The 18,730-nt window shown below is 47.4% G+C and overlaps 1 protein-coding gene across 1 annotated transcript in view; it reads right to left on the bottom strand.

The window, feature by feature from the left end:
- POLR1E (RNA polymerase I subunit E) overlaps nucleotides 1–18,730 on the bottom strand; it is a 485,913-nt gene that overhangs the window by 392,479 nt on the left and 74,704 nt on the right. The window contains exon 3 of the mRNA XM_069630483.1: nucleotides 17,688–17,764. Coding sequence (XP_069486584.1) covers nucleotides 17,688–17,764 — 77 coding nt within the window. The remainder of the gene's footprint in view (nucleotides 1–17,687; nucleotides 17,765–18,730) is intronic.

Genomic DNA, 18,730 nt, shown 5'->3' with positions numbered 1-18,730 from the left:
TTGAATGCTTAGATCTCAAAGAGTGATGGGAACAGCTTCAAGACCTAGAACGAGAATGTCCTTTGTGATGGCGAGGAGACGAATGTCTCGACTCCGCCGAGGAAACTTTTGAAGACGTTTTGACTGTCTTACCTCTCTCGAGCTTCCCCTTACGCTCCTTCAATGCTTTCGCTGTCATGGACATGCAGTCCTCGCACTCTAACAATGGTGCTCGACTCCCAGGCACCACAAACAGATCCTGTGAGGATCCGTCAACGACATTTTCTTTCCACAGTCTCGACGTTTTTTGAAGCCGGGCCATGGAGTCATCGGTTCATATGAGGAAGCCATCGAGTACGAGTCTGTATTCACGAGGAATAATGAAGTATATTTGACTGAAGAACTGAGCAATGATATTCCGAGGCCCCACGAAGCGCAGAAAAACAGACCTGAGCAACGGAAGCTGTGCGTGGCTACTTATGGGCATGGTGACGTCGGCTCCGATACGGTGGCTGTCGAGGGACATCAACTCGACGGACGTCGATGCACAGCGCCCTATGCTGAAAACAGTTTCCAAGGCCAGCAAGCTGGAGACGAATTATCAAAGATAAGGAATACGTCGGAGGACACAATCCCTTCGAAACTACTTTACTTAGATACGGATACCTGAATCCCTACAGCTTGTATTGCATTTCGACATAGCTAAGTCAAAGAAGAACCTTCCCAAGCACCAGTTATGTCCAGGGTTTTAACACAATTGAACATCAATCTCATAATCCCTAACAAGTAAGTTCCAGACAAAATGATGGATATACGTCGGCAAGCTCTCTCATGGCATTATTTATGATGTGAACTTCTAGCATTTGATTTAGTCGCAAGATTGACCGTCAATTGCTCTCCAGTCAATGATACAATCAACGTTTTCATGGTTTGTTTATAGGCGACTAGTGGCACGCCGAAAGGATCAACTGAGTGTCTGCCATTCCATTTGTCAGCCACCCTCTATTTGTCCCATAGCACTGGACTGCATGAATACAGTTTTCCTAGAAAAAACTTCAAAGAGCCAGCCCATAAACAAGCCCCTTGAAGCATTAGCCATTTTTCAGTAGATGTTCAGGCAATTCAGTTCTACTCTTATTTGCAAAACATTGAATTCCAGCTATGGAATTTCAGCGGATATATTTGTAGGCAATCTTAAGAGTTTCTTTAAAATTCCTGATTCCAATTTAGTGATCTCTCAGTCAGTTGTCCCAGGGCCCAGAACTCAGCGGCATAAAGCACAGCTGGCAATATCTTCATGGAATACATCTGGATCAAGATGATTCCAATAGAATATTCGCCTCCTTTGTGTACCCATGAGCCAATTCCACCCATAAATTGGGCTGTTCAAATCCTCCATTTATGTTAATGTTAAAGGACATTTGTACCGCGCACTATCTCCACCGGAGTAGTCCCCTGGTGCTCTGGCGGCTCTGAAAGAGGAAGGTAGGGTGAGTTAGTGGGAGGAAGCTGGAAAAGTACAAGAAAGCAGTGATGTGCTGTTGGCGGCCTCAGCCCGGTGGGTCCATTGGCTGGGCCTGGTGTGTTTGCGGTCGGTAGTCATGTACTGTTGTGCGAGTCTGTGTATTTTTTTTGTTTTGTTGTTGCAATGTAGTGAAGGTTGTGCTGTAGGTTTGTGGTTGTGTTTGGTTTGGAGTTTGAGAGGTGTATGCAGAGGGGGAAATTGTTAGTGGAATTGGTTAGTTGGCATCTCTATCCTGAATTGATGTGTTGGGCTTGCATAATCTCCCCAGATGGGGTGCGGGGGCACACCTGTGCCACTGTCCTGATCTTGGCCCGTCCGGCATTCAAGATCCCTTTCACATCTCGCCCCCACCAGCCTCCCTCACAACCCCACCTGTCCTCCCTTCCTACTCATAAGGCCAGTGTCCACAACTCAGCTAGTGTGGCGATAACCAATATCCCGACAATTCCACAACACAGTAACTAAGGGGCGAGTGAAGATGTTGGATGGGATTGGCTGGGGTTGTCGACTCTCTCTCCATGGGCGTTGCCTGTGTTCCACTCTACCCGGCATCACCCGTCCAGGTGCCGTGGGAGCTAATCAGTCATTTCTGGGAGTTGTGAGTGTACTCTCCAGTTTAGTCATCCTTTTTTTTCTGTTGTTTCGGTTTCAGTTTGAGTCTGTGGTGTTGAAGGGCCAGGTTTTTAGTAATTTCATGAATTTTAGGTGATCTTTGGTGTTTATTTATTTTGGGATGTTGTTCCAGGTTTTTGCGGCTAAGTGGTAGAAGGAGGTGCCTCCAAGTTTTTTCTTAACATATGGTTTTAGTTCCAGGCGGATTTCATTGCTTGGCCTGAGGGGTCTTGTTGGTTTGTAGATTGTTATTTTCTTTTGTAGGAATTCTTCTCCTTGTTCACTGATTGCCCTGTGCGTTATGCACATTGTTTTGAAGGTGATGCAATGTTTTACTGGGAGCCAGTGTAGTATTTTTAGGGCATGAGTGATGTGGTCTCTTCTGGATAGTTTGGGGAGTAGTCTGGCTGCTGAATTTTGGATCTGTTGTAGTTTCTTCAGGAGGTATCCAAATGTGTCAAGCCCTTAAGATCACAATTCAAAGTCACACCAAAATAGGTGTAATTAGTGACTTCTTCTTTAATTTCCCCAACCATCCGTGATTTGAAGCGGACAGGCCGTCTACCAGGTTTGTTGAAAACCATGATTTTGGTCTTTGTTGTGTTGACTTTTAATTAATATTGGAGTATGTGTGGAGGTTGCTCAAAACAGCCTGCAAACCTCTGGGAGTCAGATCTAGTAGGACAAGGTCATCAGAGTAACTCATCGACTGTAAAGGCTAAGCTCCCAGTTTGAGCTGGAGGCATTTGGGGCTCACAAGAGCCACCTCCGCCTCATGTCCTATAAATAAATAAAGATTAAATAACATAGGAGGTAGGATGCACCCCTGCTTGACCCCCTTGTGAGTCTCAATCCAGCCGGACATCCCCCATGAAGCCCCAACTGCACTTTCACTCTCGTTTGCTCATGTAAGATTACAATCATCTTAAGCAAACCTGGTGGGATACCCCAATTGGCTAATTTCCCCCATGAACTGGTTCTAACAGTCTCAAAAGCTGCCCTATAATCAATAAACCCTGCATACTCTGGCCTCTTTCGTAGGGGCCATGCCTGTTGGATGGTAGTCGCCAATGCAAGACCATTAATGGTGGTGGAACATGCTTTGCGGTAGCTAGTTTGGTTTAGAGAAATTCCATTACTGTCGGCCCAGATACAGCAGTACCATCACAAAGATCTTCGCTGGCGCATCCAACATAGCTAGTAATCGTTAGTGCCAGGGTCTGCTGGAGAACCTTTTTTTAGCACATATTTGTCCCTTTCTCCTGTCACATCTTCCATGTTTTGCCCCTGGGTACATAGGGATGGCCACCTTTGTGTCCAACAATTGGCTGGCTCCATAGGGTTTAAATGTAGCTTGCTGTGGAATAGGAAACTGAAGGCCCCTGCCAGTCCACCCAGCCTCTTGTGTTAAATAAAAGAAGACCCCTTACTTGCTCACCTTGCTGCTTGGATCCACACTTCCAAGTCAATTCTTTTGCATTTTAAGGTAGAATGGCACCCATCCCAGAGGTATCATGTTTGTGGTGCATGGATGAGTCTGGAGACAAATGAGAGCACCTGGTGACATGGTTAAGTGCAGGGGCGGACTGGGAACCAAAAGTGTCCCTGGATTATTTTTTCTTTTTTCTTTTTAAATGTCTAGTATTGGGTGATGGGGCATGGCTTGGAGTGCTGTTGATGCAGTCATCTCTGTGAAAGCCTTCATGGTGTGCCGGGTGTCTAATGCTTTTCAACCGGAGCAGAGGCCCTCCCGACCACTAAGAGAGAGTGGATCGGAACAACTGTCTCCACAAATGTGAGCCCACACCTGTCGCAGGTCGAAGAAACGAGGGGCATCGCTGAGGTTCACAAAATGGAACATCCCCGGCTCAATCCAAGAAGGTGCTAGCCGGCCAGCATCCGCAGCTAGGAGAAGTGAGATAAAGTAGCAGCAAAAGAGGGGATATGGCGGATTCCAGCAGCACTATGGGAGGTTAGGACCCCCAGGAGTTCTGGTGCTTAACAAATGAACTGTACCCTGGCCAACGGTGCGCTTGGTCGACCCTGGTTCCCTACGGATAAGGAGTCCCTGGCGAGCCGCTACTTGATCGCCTTGCCACTCAACTTATATGTGGAGGCACTGGCTGAAATCAGCAGTTGGATCTACCGCTGCGACCCTCCCTGGCGAGGGGCGGCACTCTGAGGGCCCTGTTCTCCCTGAAACAAATAATTGACAATAGTTGAAGACTCCAGGGCCTGTGAACTCCCTCTTCACATTGGGAGAATGAAGGGGGATCTCCATACTCAACGCCTCTGTGGCCAACAGTAATATGGCGATATTACCAAGACATCTAAATCTAGTTACATTGCCACACTACTACAGGCACATGACAGAAGGAAAAGAGGGGATGTGGTGGCAGCCATTATTCATTCCCCGGAGTACCAGGCAAAGACCAGGGACAACTATCCACCATGGCCGAAATACAGAATTTCATGGGGAATCTTAAGAAAGAATTATTTAAAAACGTTACAATGGAGCTCACGACAAAGGTGGAACATCCGATTTCACCATTCGTCCATTCAGAACTGAGGATTGCGGATGTAGAGGTCACGTCAACAGAGGAAGTATCAACGATCGTGGAACTCGCTGAGAGGGTCCTGTTCCTGGAACGCAATGAGGAGCACCAAGACCTAGAAAACCAGCCCCAGAGAAATAATTTACGGCTGAGAGTGATCCCAACCGCAGTATTGGACAAAGACCTCCCAGACTACATGGGAAGCATTGTTGCTACTAGACTGCACTCATCGGCTTCGGAGAGCAAGAGGGACCGAGACAAGTCGACCCCTGGATGTCATAATACAGGTGCATTTTTTCATGACAAAACAAGACATAGTGAATGCTGCCCGCACCATGACAAAGATCTTTCCAGAATGCCTCTATCCAAATCCATCAAGACCTTGCCCTACAATGATACAGAAAAGCTCGAGAACCACCATTCACCTGCAAAACAAAGAAATCTGATAGAAGTGGATTTTCCCAGCTACATTACAGTTTACCATGGTGTTAATATTAAAGGATATTTGTACCGCGCACTACCACCACCAGAGTGGTCCCCTGGCGCCTCTGAAAAAGAGGAGTGGCAGTGAACAAATCCTGGACTACAGGTTCCCCTAAAGGGGCTGAGGACTTCTTGCATACAGACCAATCGTAAAAACCCAATACAGGGGAACTCATCGACGACCCCTTTACCGAACTTGCTGCGTCCGAAGCCCCAACTAACACTATGGTCTACAACTAGGAAGACCCAGAGACAAAGGAGTCCCTCGAGGTGCAAATGATTGCTGGCATGCTAAAGTTCAGCACAAACCAGAACAAAGATATAGGATATCGAGGGCAGAGTCATGGAAACCTTCACACCTGTTTAATGAAAAGGGCCAATCCAGACTAAGGTTTAATTTACTTACCTGTAACTCTCTCCAGCATGGGCCTGGCATGGATTCACATGCTCATGAATATTCCCAGTCAGGCTGGGAATCCTCTGTAAAAAGAAAAAAAACAGTTTTGCTTTAGCTTGAAAACTGTATTTCTCCTCAAACCAATGGCGGTTCTCTGGGTCATACTGCCAGTCCGCTACCTAAGCTATGCCTTCACACCTCCTCCCACCCCCCCCCCACCGGTGGCCATCTTCAGATTTGTTAAGCATGTAAAGTGGCAGTATGAACCAATAATAGCCACTGCGGGAAAGGAGGGAGAGTTGGAATGTGAATCTATGCCAGACCCATGCTAGAGAACAAAAGTTACAGGTAAGCAACTTAACCCTTCTCCAGCATGGTGTCTGGCATGGAATTACAGACTCATGAATAAAGATTACACAGCAGTGCAAACAAAACCACGGGAGGTGGCAAGACTCAACCAAAGTAACACTTAACCCTGGAACAGGCTCACATAAATTGAACCGGTTGCTTAGCACTGGTTGTCTGACCCAAGACTCCTCCATGTCGACGCAGTAGAACCTCTTGAAGGTGTGCATGGGCCTCCACGAAGCAGTACTGCATTGTTGAGAAGGGGCACACCAGAGAGAAACGCTGTCGTTGCTTCGATAGCTCTGGTGGAATGGGCTCCGAGCCAGCCAGGAAGAGGTCTGGTTAGGCAGACAATGACAGTGCATGATGCAAGTGGAGAGCCACCTGGAGATGGATGCCTTCGCCAAGGCCTTACCATGATTCACAGGTCCAAAATTAACAAACAACTGAAGTCTTCCGAAAACTCTTCATGTGTGCCACGTAACACTTAAAGGCACGAGCAACGTCTAGCAAATGCAACGTCCTCTCTGCTGGCGACAATGGATTTGGGAAGAAGACGTGCAACACCAAAGGCTTGTTGAGGTGAAACTCAGTATGCAGTACCTCCCTTGTAGCGTGGAAAGAGAAGTATGGCTGTCTGCAGGACAGCACCTGGATCTCCCTGACCCGCCTGGCTGAGGTGATCACCACGAGGAATGCCGTCTTCCACGAGAGAAACCTGAGCGGGTCTTGATGCATCGGCTCAAAGGCAGCCCCCATTAGCTTAGTCAAAATCACATTAAGTTCACGAGCTGGGGCAGGAGCCTTCACCGGCGGAAAAATCCTGAAGAGGCCCTTGAGGAACTCCTTGATGTGCCTGTGCAACCACAGAGAAGGCCTACCCGGCATACTGGTGTAACGGGAAATGGCGGCCCAATGTACATTGTTAGAGGTGTGAGCCAGTCCAGCCTTGGCCAAGGAAAGCAGGTATGGTAGGAGTTGCAGGGCTGTGACACTCAGAGGATTCATCTTCTGAGCCCGTATCCACACAGAGAAACACTTCCACTTATAGCCGTAGCATGTCAACGTTGAAGAGTCTCTGGCCTTGGCCAGGATGTGCTTGCATTCCTCTGGCAAAGAATGATGTCTAAATTCTAGGGCTGCAGGAGCCAGGCCCCGAGGTTCAGCGACTCCAGGTCGTCGTGCAGAATCGCTCCTCCCTCTCTGGCGAGAAGATCGAGAAGCAGTGGCAGCCTAAGGAACAGGGCCGCCGAAAGACATAGCAGATGTGGATACCAGCTTTGTCATAGCTACGTTGGAGCAACAAGTATCATCCTGCACGGACACTGTCCAAGTGTGTTGATCACTCGTAGCAGGAGTAGGAACGTAGGAAATGTCCCTCCCAGAGGAACGAGCGAACCCCCTCCACCCCCTGCTCCTCGGCTGTGGGAACCAGCTGGCGAACCTCTGACACTTGGGGTTCGTCACTGTCGTGAAGAGATCGATCTGGGGTAGACCCCATTGGTGGAATAGAAGATCCACTTGGCCCTGGCAAAGTTCCTACTCGTGGCAAGAACATACCTCATTGCTGAGCGGGTCTGTGATTGTGTTCTTAGTGCCTGTCAGGTGAAAAGGGACGAGTAACATGCCCTGATGAATGGCCCATTGCAACAGATTCTGGGCCTCCATGGAGAGAGCCAGAGACTGCGTCCCACCCTGCATCCAGATGTAGAACATGGCGTTGTCCATGAAGATCCTCATCACCTTGGCCCTCAGTGATGGCAGGAAAGACTAAAGGGCCCAAAAGAAGGCCTGAAGCTTCAGGACATTGATGTGAAGGGTCTTTTCTTCTGGCATCCAGAGGCTTCTGGCGTGCAGCTGTCTGGTGTAGGCTCCCCAACCTTCCAGAGAGGCATTCGTGGTGACCGTTTCCTAGTAAGGAAGGGCTTGCAATGGAGCCCCTTGCGTGAGAGGAGGGTGCATGCCCCACAACTGTAACGCCTGTCAGAACTCCTCTTTGAGGTCCATCTTGACCTTCCAGGATCCTGAGACTTGCAGCCACCTTGCATCCAGAAACTCCTAGAGCAGCCTCATCTGCTGTCTACAAAGGTGGACGAGGTTGATTCAGGAGGGCATCATACCCAGCAATGACTTGACAGCACGAACCGTAGCCAACCGTGCCAACGACAGATGCTGCACTTTCCCTAGGATGGTTAACACCCTCTCTTCCGAGGGAGATGCCAGACAAGTTACTGTGTTGAGTTGGGCTGCCAGAAACAGAGCGTTTTGCAATGGCTCCAAGCAGGACTCCAGACAATTTATGGAAAATCCCAGATCTGTCAGCAGACGGATGGTCCTAGTCGTGTGCTGGCTCGCCAGTGCGTGGGAGCGGATGAGCCAGGTAAGGGTAGACTTGGATGCACTGGAGATGCCAAGCACTTGGTAAATACCCTTGAGGCCGATTCCCTGCCTTGAACTGATAGTGTCGTCCCTGGACCACAAACCACAGGAACTTGTGGTGCTTCTGCTGGATGGGGACGTGGAAGCAAGCGTTCTCCAGATCTAGCAATGCCTTCCTCCAGATGGCTGAGCATGTGCTGCAACGTGACCATCCTGAATTTCTGGGACTTCAAGTACTTGAGGCATCTCAGATCCAGGATCGGCCTCCACCCTCCTGACTTATTTTGGAGTAGAAAGTATCTGGAGTACACTCCTTAGCCCCAGAGGCGCTGGGGGACAGACTCTACTGCCTCCTTTTTTAACATGGCGTGAAACTCCTGCAGCAGATGCACCATGTGTTGGTCTTGTCGAGCCACCGGGTGAATACAAGGACACCTACGTTGGAACTCCAAGGTGTGCCCCTGTTCGAGAGAGTCCAGCACCCATCTGTCAGTGGTGAGGGTCTTCCACGCACTGACGAACCTCGCCAGCTGGCCTCCCACTGGGGTGCACAAGTGGGGCCCGAGTTCACGGCTGGTTCAGGACCGTTTCTGGGTTGCGGCCCTGCAGGTGGTGTCCACGCTGTCCCCCGCTGCCATATGCCTGTGGCATGTCCAACACTTTGGACTGAATGTTCGGTCTGAAGTTGGTGGTTTTGAGCATTCCCTGATGACGAAGAGCCACTTCATTGCCCATTTGACGGAACCCTGTTTCTGCGTTGTCCATGGCCACTGTAATGGCGTGGTCCGATGCCACTTTCCCTTCTGAAAGAGCGCCAGAGCTTCCACCTTTTTGTCCTCAGTTACGGACCAATTTAGACCATAATTCCTGATCATAGCGGAACAAAATAGCCAGGGAATTAGAGGACTTAATGGTGTTGGCAGCAGTATAGATGATCCTTTTCTGCATTGCGTCCAGCTTCTTCCCCTCCTGGTCTGGGGGCACCATGGACAAGGACAACTGGCTCGCTGAGAGTTTCCAGGTTGCGGCTGAGACCACAGTCGGGTGAAGGCTGGGACCTGCAGCACTTGGGGGTGGAGTCCGGGACTCTGTATTCCTTCTCAAGCCTATCCCGCTTGGGTGGAGCAGTGCTTGGAGTCTTCATTAGGGCCAAGCCCTCTTTCCAGATATCGTCTAGCAAGGGAACGGACATGACTGTCTTCCGTCTGGACTCGCGTTGTTGGTAAAGGAATCCATCCTTTTTAGTCTCCTCAGGCACCAGTTGAAAATGTTCAGAGGTCCTGGACTTCATAGCGTGAAAAGAGCCAACTGCATGTGGTGGAGAGGCATTTGTGGTTCATCCGCGCCTGCGGGTTCCCCGTCAGTTGGTACAAAGTCATCGGCTTAGTCGGTGTCCACCGCCGTATCCGTCCCTGTGTCCGTGTGTGCTGCCGGTTCCCTAGTCCGAGTCAAGTCCAAAAGGTTGACACACTGGACCACCTGGGTCCTTTGACTTTGGCCTGCCGGTGAGGACTCCTGGGAAACGGCATTGGGGACACCTAGACAGAGCAGGGCCAAGTGTGGGAGGCAATCTCTGTTGAATTTCTGAAACCATTGTGTGCAGCGTAGTCCGAATGTCCAAATATATGTCCCTCGGCTGCGGCATGAATGGAATGGGCGGTGGAGGTTCCGGACTGGTGCACCTCTGGCGTGGTGGGGGATACCGGGCTCACCTCATGGGGGACCCACCGACAGACACCGGTCAATGGCCCCCTTTATGGTCCGAATAACAGTATTTGGGCAGATTATCGTCATCTGACTCAGAGCTTGTATTAACCTGCACCAGTTTCACCGGGGCAGCTCGTGGTTCCGAACCCTTCTTAGGGTCAGTAGGAGCTTCACCCTTTCTGGAAACTTATGGGACGGAGCAGTCAGTGGAGCTGTCCTCATTCCAGGGGTCTTCACCAACACTGCAGCAGCTGCTTCACGATGTGGTGGTAGGGACACCAGAGAGGTGCCATGGCAGTTGACAGCACCTTCGTGGTTAGCCCCCCCCTTTGACGAAGTAGTAGGGGTCGTCAACGGAGTAGTAGCAGGAGCCTTTTACGACTTGGTCGTTGATGACTAACTTGTTTTGTCCGGTTGAGCTGCAGAGGCTGATTGTGTCGACCCGATGGTAAGCAAGGTTTTGAAGGCGTCAAGGACTTTCTCTTAGAGGGAGCAGGTAGGCTCGTCGTACACGTTGTCAGAGACAGCAACCTTGTCCTTCCTGAGCAGGGACCCGCAACCGCGGCAAACCCAATCAGATCAACGTTGTGCAGCCTGGCCTTTTAGACTCACATAACCTTTCAAGGTGTTAGAGGGGGAACCTGAAACGGTGGGGCAAACATAAGATCTTCCTAATGGGTCAAATTACAGCAGTTAAAATGTACCTGCTACTTAGGCACCATTATTGCTGGTTGGCATTCAAGATTCCGCAGCTGGCCCTAAAATGCCTACAACAAATGGTGATCCGTTTCATTTGGCAAGGTAAAAAACACAGGATCAGCACAGGTAGTTCTGATGGGAGGTGCTCGCATAGGAGGAATGGGAGTTCCGGATTGTGCCGGGTATAAACATAGCTGCCCAAATATCATTGTAAAATGGAATGATGCAAACCCCTTCCCCAAAATGAGTGGGCCTAGAACAAACGAGGACATCGCCTCAAACACTCTTGCCATATAGGACATCCACGCCCTGAATGCACTAGTCCCGGTTATCATCCACCAAAACCAGGCTTGATTACATGGCAAAAGCATTGCGAACCAAAAGCATTTCCAGAGGCTTGGCCCTCTAACTCCAATATTCAACAATCCAGACTTTACCCCAGGCCTCAGAGGGATTACAATAGCTGAACACAAGGGGGATTACAACATATCTTGCAGTTGTTTGAAGCTACTTTGACACTAACCTTGCCTGAGTGGAAAGAGGAATTTTCACTTCCAGAGAAAGGTTTAGATACTCACAAATCAGGCACTGGATTGTCGACTGACAGGTTAAGCAGGATCCGATGAGAGCGCCCTGTGTCCTGGATCTCACCATTGGGGATGGATTAACAGGTGAAAAGATCTCCAAACCGTACACGATCATGAGAACAGAGATGCAAGTGCATAAACCCGCTTACATGACTAACTGAGAAACTGAGGGCGAACAATTGATCACAACTGGCTAGACATTTGGACTAGAAATTATACTTCCTCTTGGTTCATTACAATTAAAGAATGTATGTTTAAATTGACATACAGATTGTACTATACCCCTACTACATTACATAAAATCAAGCACTCCATAAATCCAGCCTCGGTTGTCGGAAATGTGGCCGGCAGGGATCTTTCTTCATACGTGGTGAGATTATCCTATCATTAAAATGTATTGGCAGGGGATCCTAATGGCCATTACAGCCATAAGTGGGGTCCGGCTGCCAGCCATCATTTGTTAGGGGCTCCTTCCACAGAGACATACCAGAGGTCAGGGGTGATCGCCAAACTGCTTACCCACTTATTGATGGCAGCAAGGACCACGATTGCCAGATTTTGGAAAGTGGAAGACCGCTCACTGGTGGCAATGTGATGGGTGAAAGTATAGGCCATATCAGTGACAGAGAAAGTTACAGCTTCCATGTATGCCCTGCACTATAGGTTTACGTACATCTGGTCACCTTTGCTCGATTAGGACCAAAACTATCACGCACAAACACACAAACCAGGATTAAATGAACATTTCTTACAGCTTTGGGTACTGGGAGGTTGTATGGGAACCGGGAAGCTGGGAGGGGGAACAGAAAGTTGAGGGGAGGTTGGGGGTGGGGGGATACAGGGGTGGTGGGCGTCGGGGGGTGTAGAGGGATATGGCCTGATGGACTTGAACTAAAAGGTATTAGTTTCAACTATCTGATGGTTTGTGTAATGCAACTGCTGGTGAACCTGAATAAAGATGGTTAAAATAATAATAAAGGTCCAGTATTACACTGTACAAGGGATTTTAATGATAGTGCTCTATCCCAATAAGAAGGGTGTGTGGGTTCCACCATCATGCAAATATGGCAAAAAAACGAATTCAAGTGCATTTTCTATAAGATAACAAAAATAAGTACTTTATAAGCTTGACAAAAGGCACATTGGAAAGTATAAAACATTCTTTATTTAGTCCAATTGGGTGTGGGGTAGAGGAGAAAGAAATGGACAGGGGGCGTAAGATTCCCCAGAGGCTAACATATAGTGCTAAGGAGGAATAGAGAGCAGTTGTGGATTATAGTGGTGCATTTACAATTATTAGGGTATGCAGAAAGTGCATTCACAGAAGCTTCTTTTTAATAGGCATGAAGAGAAGGTTCTAACTATCTAGGAGTCTTGGTCCTAACCTTGAAAGTAATCTCAGTGATACCTGATCTGTGATAAACTGTGCCTGAAAGTACAATAGCTGGCAGAAGAGAACAATGATGGCAGGTATGACAGAAATAGTCAATCCATGACAGAAAGTGAACAACGACAGACAGTTCTGACTGACCTATCAAACTCGTGAATGTGAAGTAGAAGAGTTCCTTCAAAGAGAGCCTTCTCCTTGGGGTGTTGGAGTTGGATGTCTTCCTGCTACAAACTTCAGCAGGCACTTGAGCAGAGTGACAGGTTTCATGTCATGCCTTCTTACGAATGTGAATCGGGTAGCCAACTTTTGCCCTTAGTATGCTGGGCTTGCCATCACCCAAGTGTGTGCTGGCACAGTGGTGTCCCCTACACTTGATGTTTTTTGGGCAAATACAAACATCCTCCTCTTAAACAGGGGGGTTCCTCCCCTCACGCTTCTTTGTATATGTATAGGTTACAGGGTAAAGGGTCCTCTTGACAAGATCATTAGCTTCGCTACCAGGACTCTCTTTGCACTCCCTCACTTCACACTACTTCCTTGTACTGTCAGCAGGATGGATGGCTGGCTATGAAAAACAGGGCCAGATTTAAATGTCTTCTCTACAAATCTATCCATGGTAAGACACCACCCAATCTATCCTCCACTATCCAACTCTTCAAGCCTTCTCATAATTGCTGCTCTGAAAGAAAGAGAAAGAAAGAGAGAGAGAGAGAGAAAGAGAGAGAAAGAGAAAGAAAGAGAGAGAGAGAAAGAGAGAAAGAGAGAAAGAGAAAGAAAGAGAGATATTTCCCCCCTCCACTCTCTGCTTAGAGAAGCACCTGATCTGCCGAAAGTTGGAGCTAGAAGACCGAAGGGCTCTAGCAGAGAGGTATTTAGGAATTGAGAGTTGGATGTAGCGGGGTCCCAGCCCCAGAAAGCCTTGTGGATGATGCAGAGGGTCTTGAACTTGATCCTAGCAGCAAGCAAAGCCAGTGGAGAGACTTTAGGGCTGGAGAGATGCAGTCCCTGGGCTTGAGGCCAAGGATAAGTCTTGCAGCCCTATTCTGGATAAGTTGAAGGAGATATGTATATACACACACATTACAAGGCCTGCGGTAGAGGCCCTGTAGTTATGTTTAAGTTGCTCAACCCATAGGAAGAGCACTTTTTGGGTGGCTAATAACTTTGCCCCCCCGCCGCCCCACCACGGACAAATCCTCACAGAACTTTGTGAAAAAAGTGTATGGCACCATCAGATTGATCCTGCGAAGTTTGACGAAACCCAAAATGTGTGTTTTTTCCCATACAATGCAAACAAATGTTTGCTCACACGTACAGCCCAAATCGATGTACGGATTTTCATCAAATTTATGGCAGGAGTCGTAGCTTGGTCCTAAAAGCGTGCTTTTGTAAATTGGTATCAATTTGAACAAAAAGAAGGTAAAAATTAGTGATATCTGGTTTCGGTCCGCAGACTAATTTCCCTGTTCCCTCTGCGGATGGGCCTCCGATTGGTCCCGAGGGCGACGTGATGTACGCGGACATCGGCCGTGCCTACTGACTGGATGATGAAAAGCGTGAAGTCCGTCAGATTTTTGGAAACGCCCGCCATGTTGGATTCACAAACATCGGATGGTGTCCGCGGACATTGCAGTAAAAACTTATTAAAAAAACAACATTGCACTTGTCAAACTAATCCAAAATCTCTGGGGAGGTAAGGGGTGATGAGGCTGGGATGGGATATGGCCTTAAAAGGCCAAAAACAGGCATTTTCTTCCCAGATGTCCGCAACAGTCCAGGACAGTACTGTGGTGTCCATGAACATCAGATGTTCAGGGGCATCTATGCTTATTTGTGCATTACAGTATTGGTGAAAAGCAGTCCTTGGATGGCTTATAACTTTGGCACCACTCAATGAAACTTGCATTCTAGACCTGATTCTGAATGGTTTAGGAAAGTGTGGTGCTGTTTTGTCAAGAGGGAACAAAATTAGTTTGGGGGGATTGTAGGGGGGGGGGGGAGTGGCCCAAAGATATTGTAAGACTTATAAAAGTGGTGCCATTTGACGACTCTGCACAAAAGTTTGCTAAAAGATTTTAGATCTAAATATAAATGTTTTGCAAAGTTTGGTGGGATTTTGTCAAGAGGGGGCTAAATTAAAAGGGAGGTCTCAATATTTTTAGATGGTTTATAATTTGTTGCCGAGAGACTAATATAGACACATGTTTTCAGAAAGATTATAGACCCAACCTTAACGTTTGTGCAAAGTCTTAATGGATTTTGTCAAGTGGGGGCAAAGTTATAGTAGTATTGTATGTATGCACATTTTGGAACTTTTGAAAAAATAAAACATGGGCGGATTTCCAGAAAACTCCTCTAAGGAGCGTTGGCAAGGACCAGAAAGCATAGTTTTGCAAATGTGTCCGTGTTTTATTTTTTGACAAGTGTCATAATGTAGGTACAAAAAATAGTGATATGCCAAAGCCTTTGGTGACTGAGGTATAGCCTATGGCCATATTGGCCGGGTCATGGCTTATGGCCATGACCCGGACAATCTAGCTACTGGCCATGACCATGAGGGACGACCAATGGGGATAAAGTGGCCATGCCCACCAGGAACCATATATGTAATAACATTGTTTTTTCAAAATTGGGATAGGTTTAAAAGGGAAAAATAATTGCTTGTGGTAATATGGTCATAGGGTTCTCTCTATGCCTTATGCAGGCCGCCATGGAAAGGGAAGAGGGGCTTCTGTACAGAGTCCTGCCTTCGCTTTCCATGGTGGCCATCTTGGAAAAGGATTTTCCCTTCCGACAACGGGACACCACACGCATCCCAGTGTAGGAAGAAAAATGTGTTTTATTTAGCACCCCGCGTTACAGCTTTGGCAACCCAGGGTGTTAATGGCTTTCATCCCCCATTGCATGGGCTGGAAAGGGGGATAATGGTCCGGAGCCCTCGTTATCCGCCCTCACTTCGCTCGGACCGATTACTTGGGCAGCTAGGCCGCCACATTATTCCCATTAGCATAAACACAAAATGCTAATGGAAATGTTGGAAAATCTTAATGAGTCTATGTACTTTACTGAGAAATGTAAAGTAGATGGAGTCTATAAGATGCTTTTATTTGTTGTACTTATTAACTGTGAAAAGTGGTTCCTAAAGGAATCTTATTTTATTTTTTGCAGGAGAGGTTAGAAAGTAAGGTGGGGAGGGACATGAGGGAAGAGGCAGCAAGCTCTAATTTGGAGGGACAAGTGGACAGGGCAAGATGTTGTGCGTGTGTTACATCTAAGGTAGGGGGGCAGTGTTTCTCATGCTCCTTGATTACAGCTTCATATATACAGAGGACTGTTGTCTTCCAAAGATATGGATCAACAGCCTCTTTTATTGCTTGCAAGGTAGTTGGTGGGATTTTGTGTCCCACAGAAGTAGGCTGTGTGGTTACAGTATTGGTTGAGGAAGATGAGGTGGAGGAAGACAGCCTACTACTTGCTAAGAAAGGAAGAAGCTTTCTGAGAGCATTGTGGTGGTTGGATTTGGTGTGGCAGTGCATGGAGGTGGTCCGTAGGAGTACTGACAAGATAGTCAGCGACAGAATACAACGTTGCACTGAGTGCATTTCACTTTGGTAGTTTTAGCCTTTGGTACATTCACAACAGTGGTAAAGAACTGCCACACACCCATGATTCTCTCTGGTTGCTAGAGGTAGGCACTTCCTCTACCATCTTCTTGGTCCTCTCCATTGTCTTTGTAAGTACCACGCTTTTGTGGTGTAGGTCCTCCAGCTGGTGGTGGCTCTTGGGGAGGAGGGATGGCCATAGCTGATGCAATTTTTAAAAGAAATAGCAGTTTTGCTAATATTCTCTCAAGTATGTGCTCTGTACTAGATTGTTAATGGATAATGAATAAGAATAGGTGTAGGAGCTGTGCAAGGGTACATTTTGAGCTTGAAAGTGCCTAGGTCAGTAGAAAATGTAGCTCTTAACTATCCGCAAAGCACAGACCTGTTTGCAGAGTAAGGACGCTTTTGTGAACACGTCATCATGCCGCCGCGAGGTCGCGTGCGACTGTCTAAAAAGTCTGCAATGACTTCAGACGTTCGCGGACGTCGACTAATGCCAAAAAGTGGAAAAAGGGCATACAAGTGTTAAACATTATGCTAGAAGGTGGGAAATGGCAGAGTGTAAACTGGACACAAATGTTGCTATTATTGGGGTAAGTATGATATTAATAAGTTGTTGGAAATTAGCGTGTACTGGTAAAAACACATGAAATTCACTGAGAAAACTTTGTTAAAGGGACGTCATGGTTACAAGTAAAACCCAAAAAAGAAAAATTGCCAGTTATGATAAGCTAAGCAACCATAACTCGTGTCACCACCATGCACTGCTAAGACGAACACCAAGAACATGAAACATGACATCACTAATGTCATTGATGACATCATGCCTGGGCCACTTATTTATGTTTACTGACACGATGAGGGTACTTTTTTGCTTTTACTGACAATGACAATTTCCAAAATGTTAAAAGGTGCTATATATCTACACATTATCCTTTTTATATGTTCCAAAACTACTTTCCTTATAGTTTAAATCAGAGCTCATAGTACACATACATGGGGCAATAAGCATGCCGCAAACACACAATTTGTGTACATGATGATTAACTCTAATATTATTGTCATTTTTGGTGCTGTTGTTTCTTTCTTCCTTACTTTAGTGGAGATGGGCATAGCCTTTATGTTGGCCCACAGAGACCTTTATCTTGAAAAAGCACCAATTGTGCCCTACATTTTTTAAATGTATGTATGTGTTTGACATTGCACAACCGTTTTTACTCTGAAAGTGAAACTGTGGGTGCCTAAAGCGCCTACAATAACAGTTCTGCTATAACAATTCTCTACACACAAGTGCTGCACTAGATTTGTGACTGGAGTGAGCAATCTCCAAAGCATAGTGTTATCATCCAGAAGCATAAATCGTAGACCCAGAGCAAAAATTCCCCTTTCTTTGATATACCTATTAACCTTGCCAACCATACCTGCACAGTGTGTTGCACTTCAGGGCTCCAGTGCCAAAGTTACTTCCCACATAGGCAAGGCGATCCGTTTCTGCTGTCTGAAAAATAAGTGACAATTCATGATATGGAACAATCCAAACTTTTTTCTTTTAATCAATTGACAATGCAGTTTTAAAGAATTATGAGGCAGCAAGTCAACTACCAATGGATTTCAGTGTCTGCAACATGTGGCAAGTTGTCCGCAATCCACCTCCTTTTATGTGGGCGAAACAAGCTACCTGACATTGGACTGGTCCATCTGCTACCCTATTTGCCTAGCATACAGTTGATGAGGTGGGATCCCACTGACTCGGTGTGCCCCCAGGGATGTGTTATTGCCTTAACGGGTGTCCCACTGAGGAGTATATGGCCACAGAACTACATCTCTCAGGGTGCCATGCAAAACACGGTCAAAGACCAAAACCAGAAGAAGATTGCTTATGTGGGTAAAGAGCTGCAGTTTTGCAGGCCTCTGGAGGTTGAGAGTTCTGAAAAAAAGAACCAAGAAGCTTACCATCTGGCAAGCAAGTGAATGCAATCTCACAGCAAAACAAAAGCGGTGACAGCGTGAAGGTTTAGAATGAATCTTAGCCTTGGGCATTGCTCTGGGCAACCCTCTAGACCATCATTTTTCACCTGCCAAACCATTATGAAAGGGCAAAGACCGTATGCAAATCAGGCTTGGTCCCACCCCAAAAGGGGCAGTCCAACCCAAACCGCTTGGCCACATCCCTTCTGCACGAGACCACAAGCATCCCCAAACATCCCCAAACATGTTTCCGCCTAGTTCGGCCTCATCAGTGAGGAGTCGATTTGTATCTAGTCCCAGTAGGCACAGGACCCATGTCTGGGCATACCTGATCCCACTCGGGCTGAATATAGCAAAACAAACGAGGTGATGGCTCACTGAGGAGGCCCACCAAGGCCGAAACATGCCTGGGATTGCTTGTGTTCCCGTGCAGAGGAAACTTGGCCTAGCAGTTCGGGCAGGGCTACTCCCATTGGTGGCAGTACCCGACTGATTT

The sequence above is a fragment of the Ambystoma mexicanum genome, chromosome 6q (assembly GCF_040938575.1).
Source record: "Ambystoma mexicanum isolate Mex_15411 chromosome 6q, UKY_AmexF1_1, whole genome shotgun sequence".
NCBI lineage: Eukaryota > Metazoa > Chordata > Amphibia > Caudata > Ambystomatidae > Ambystoma > Ambystoma mexicanum.
This window is presented reverse-complemented; position numbering and strand designations above follow the sequence as displayed.